General features: G+C 29.1%; 1 protein-coding gene across 1 annotated transcript; it reads right to left on the bottom strand.

Annotated features, from left to right (window-relative positions):
* Nucleotides 1-235: 235 nt before the first annotated feature.
* Nucleotides 236-1975, bottom strand: LOC130954938 (uncharacterized protein At2g39920-like). Its single transcript, XM_057881707.1, has 4 exons — nucleotides 1774-1975; nucleotides 1030-1474; nucleotides 656-856; nucleotides 236-531 (listed from the first exon to the last, which is right to left on the bottom strand). The coding sequence occupies exons 1-4, from the start codon at nucleotides 1835-1837 to the stop codon at nucleotides 354-356; spliced, it is 888 nt and encodes a 295-aa protein (XP_057737690.1). The 5' UTR covers nucleotides 1838-1975; the 3' UTR covers nucleotides 236-353.
* Nucleotides 1976-4437: the final 2462 nt, after the last annotated feature.

Raw genomic sequence — 4437 nt, forward strand, 5'->3', positions numbered from 1 at the left:
AATTCTAGAATAATGCATAGTTGGGTACGAGAAACATCTGAAATCTTCATGCATGCATATTCTTGTTTTTCATAGTAAGGCATGAAAAATTCCTAGCATAGAGATTTTTTCTTGGGAGAGTATTTGGACGTGGCACTGTCCCAAGATACTTCATGAATTCATGTGGCTTTCTTTTGATCGTACCATGGATCTTATGATCACTGGTTCGGTTTCATTTACATATGTAACAATAGACTGAAAGAGACAACTACTAGTTTCAGAGAATTAATAAATGATAATTACAATTTGTTCGTTCTAAAACTATCAATCTTAGATTTGTGCTAATGTCAATTGTGTATGCTTCGCAATTGCTGCTAAAACTTGTGACACATAGGGTTTGGAAGCAATAAGATTTGCATTCCTTTATCCAGAAATTTCAAAGCATCCACATGGCTGCTTATGATGCTTTTTATGCGGAAGCCCTTCTTCTGTATCAGATTCCTTTGCCTATAGAAGTACTCATTCTCCTTGGCAGAAACTTCATCTTTTTTTCTGCAAAAAATGTAGTGTGTTTGATGTTAGTTGAAAGAGTAAGACATGAGTAAATTTTGTAACAGGGAAGATATTTTTCTTTAGTACTTGTCTATGATGTGTAAAAGGAACATGATTACTATACCTCATTAACAAGGCAGACCAACCTCTAAACCCTGCTGAGACAAGATGATTACTGGTGTTATTTCGTTGTGTTTCAGACTCTCTTGATAACAAAATTATGGACCATCCAGCAGTTTGAAGATTAAGGTATAATCTTAGCAAAAGCCTGAGCTTTAAATTCTTAGCCTCTTTGATACAGTTGCTAATGTTGTCATTTTGAAACCTATATCAAGAGTGAAAACACCAAAATTTGAGTACCTAGTATATATAAGTAATAACTAATATCGGTTGTTGTAACAAGCCACCAACACCAGATTGCTGTAGGTCAAGGCTAGCAATCCGGCCGCAATTGGAGGGGGAAAAAAAAGAAAACAATTTCCAGTGGCAGAAGATCACCTATGAAACAAATTGGAGGAATGAGGATTCATAGCAAAAATGTTATCAATGTCCATCAAGACTGAATCCAAACCATGATCTGAAGACTTAACACTGTTGAAGTAATCATCAATCATAGAACTAGCTAACTCCATGTCTCTTCCATATTGTCCTTCTTTGACATAATTTATAGCCAGGTCTCTGCATATGTTAGGAAGATAATTGCCTTCCAAGTTATTAAGCTCAGCATGCAGAAAATGCATCTTGCAATAAATGTAATAATCATTCACATTCTGAAGCCTAATAACTCCACTGCTTTTACTTTGACAAGATTGCAACATAATTGTCAATGAAACCACCAAAGTTATTAACAGAACTCCAACGGTCACAAGCGAAGCGACGAAGATTATGGCGGTACAGGATGTCATGTAAAATCTTGATTCTAGCTCATAATGGCTTCCAGATTCTGTAACAAGCAAGAAAGAAAGAAAAAGTTGAAATTCCTAGAAAGCCTATCATATAACAACTAAGAATCTAAGATATACACGTTATTTAAAAGCTTAATTAACCAGCAAAAGAAGAACAAGATAAAAGTTTTAGTAGCTTACAATTGATGACCACCATAATTAAAAAATAAAAAATAAAAAAGGTACTAATTAAGTAACAAATGAAAATTACTGAAGTTGAATTGTAATTCAAAGTACTACAAACATTAAGATATCTATGAGAACTATCTGAGATGAAGAAAGATGGTTAATTACCTACCCGAACTATCTGAGAGATTCCTTGTAGAATATTGCTGCTCCATTTGATGGCCATTAGTAGACATAACTTGAAAACTTTAGAAGCTAACCTCTAACCTACAATTTAACAGAAGATTTGATCACAATTCATGCAATGAGATAAGTAGTATTCAGAATGGAAAGCAAAACATATATTTGAAGGAAAAGTGAGGTTAAGAAAGAAGAGCACCATTTATAAATTGCATTGTACTAGAATGTACGGGGAAGATATTGTTGCAGGAGTCACACCAACCCATCAGAGGAAGCTTCCTATGATGTTTATGTGTTTTTCCTTTGTTTTGTAATTTTCCTGCTTGATTTTCGTGTGTGAACGGTGAGAAATAATTTTTTTTTAGTTCTAGTCCAATTATTTATTCATTTTGTTAAAGTAGTTTTTCTCATAAAAGCTGTGTTATAATTTTAAAATTCAGTTTTGTTAAGCCGAAAATAATTTTTGTGAATAATGAGTTTTAAAATTAAAAAGTAAAAAAAAAAATTATTTTAAATTATCTCTTAAATTTAAATATTAAGATAATTATTTGCATATTTAGAAAACTGTACATGAGTAAATAGAATAAAAAAATAATTATTAAATAATTAAAAATTAATATAATTATTTACGTACCTATTGAATTGAATATTTGATATATCTATTGTTTACAATATTTAGAATTCAGTCTCCAGATATTTTTTATTTTCAAAAGTAAAAAAAAAGTTTGGTTTAGTACCTTACTCCCTAAAATCTTTCGATGAGTCGGTTTCAAAACGCCAAGCTATTAATGGAAAGGACTTAAAATCAGATTTTTATCAAGTACTGAAGAACGACATAAAACAAACATACTACTTTAGTGTATGAAAAAAAATCAAAATAAAATAACGGAGATACTTAAACAAAATATCAAATGACCAAAATATAACAGTGTATTTGATTTGTATTTTTTGTTTTTATTTTTAATATTTTTTATTTTTAAAATTTTATAATAAAAAAAAGATAAAAATAAAAAATATAATTTTATTATTTTTTTCTCTTTTATAAAATTTTAAAAATAAAAAATACTAAAAAAACAAAAAATACAAATACAAATTAAACGTACTATTTTTTTTCTCTTTTCTCGTCAAAGAAAAAATAATTACATTTGGATGTAAACCAAATTAAATATCTTTTATAGCGGGCCAAAAAAAAGGTACACTTTTTCATACATAAAATATATTTAAGTCTTAAAAATATTATCACTATAAAATACAAAAAAAAAAGAATTGGTAAACTTTCTAATAAGTTACTCTATGCATTTTTTTTAACCTTGTTAAACGAGTTAGATTAATTCATCTAAATTTAAAATTCAAAAGAATAAGATTAAACAGATTTAGTAGGTCAATAAATTTTAAAATTGGCTCATAAATCTAATCACACAATATATTTATCTTTTGCTTCAAATAAAAATCTCATGCTCATTTGACACATACATTTAAAGTATACTTTTTGAGATTTTAAAAATCTTTTCAAAATTTTTTAAAAATTTTAAATATACAAAATATATTTTATCCCTAATTATAACACTAACTTGATGAAGTGATAAATATTAAAGTAAATAGTCATTTTTGACCATGAAAGATTCGGACGCAGATAAAATTGACCATAAAAGATTGAAACTAAAGTTATACTCATATAAGATAAGTTTTGTCTGACAAAAATGACCAATTATTAATCAATTAAAGTTTTCTATAAATTGAATCTTTGCATGATTAAAGTAATTGATAAAAATTATTAATTCGAAAATTCAACATCTTCAAAGCCTTAATTGTTTTTTTATATTAATTTCACAACTCATTTATTGTTTGTTTTCTTGAATTCTCTGAATTATTGTTTTATGCTATTTGTTTGAAACTCACAATATTCGTTTTTAACTTGTTTAACTAGCCTAATCACTTAATTATTATTGATTGATTCATTAATTTTTGTGAAATTGATACTTACTCACTTGAGTTATTATTTACAGAAAAGCTCTGCATACAAGTCCTAATGACTTGTATGGTTTACAAGTTCATTAACAAATAAAACCCCAAAACGCGCTCCAAGGGTTACGTTATATACACGCGCTATATAGGGATCCCACGTATATCTAACTACCAAATTTAAAAGATTTGTTTCCTTCTTCGTTTTTGTTATTTGCAGATTTGCTCGTTCTTCTTCTCGTGAAGCTTCCCCTGGTTTCTTCGATCGTTCTTTTCCTCTCCTTTCTCACTCGTTTCTTCTTCGTCATTTACGTTAGTTCCTCTCTCTGTAACTCCAGCTTCGTTTTCTATTTGATTTTTCGTTTTCTGAAATCAAAGTTTGAACTCGTTTTGAAGATAATGGATGATTCAACCTCAGATTGTCAGCTGAATCCAAGCGAAGTGGACTATGAATTTGAATCTAACAAAGTTCCTGAGGTTTGATTTACATAGGATTACTATGAATTTTGTTGCAGTAATTTGTATAGCATTGTGTAGGTGAATAATTCGTGAACATTGACTGTCAAAATAATGCATGAAGATAAATCTGTGGATTGAATGTAATGTATTAGTTTTGATTAATTTTCTGGAATTTATAGCAGACGATCAGGTGTAGATCAGAACTTTTTTGGGTGTATTTTTGAGGGAAGTGTGG

The sequence above is a fragment of the Arachis stenosperma genome, chromosome 10 (assembly GCF_014773155.1).
Source record: "Arachis stenosperma cultivar V10309 chromosome 10, arast.V10309.gnm1.PFL2, whole genome shotgun sequence".
Taxonomy (NCBI): Eukaryota; Viridiplantae; Streptophyta; class Magnoliopsida; order Fabales; family Fabaceae; genus Arachis; species Arachis stenosperma.

What these genes read in the sequence shown, in the direction of transcription:
- LOC130954938 (XM_057881707.1), bottom strand. Translation starts at nt 1,837, where the DNA reads ATGTCTACTAATGGCCATCAAATGGAGCAGCAATATTCTACAAGGAAT. An exon ending in TCCTCCAATTTGTTTCATAG is followed by an intron (nt 857 to 1,029) that starts GTGATCTTCTGC and finishes CTCTTGATATAG; the next exon opens with GTTTCAAAATGACAACATTA. An exon ending in TGGTCTGCCTTGTTAATGAG is followed by an intron (nt 532 to 655) that starts GTATAGTAATCA and finishes CATTTTTTGCAG; the next exon opens with AAAAAAAGATGAAGTTTCTG.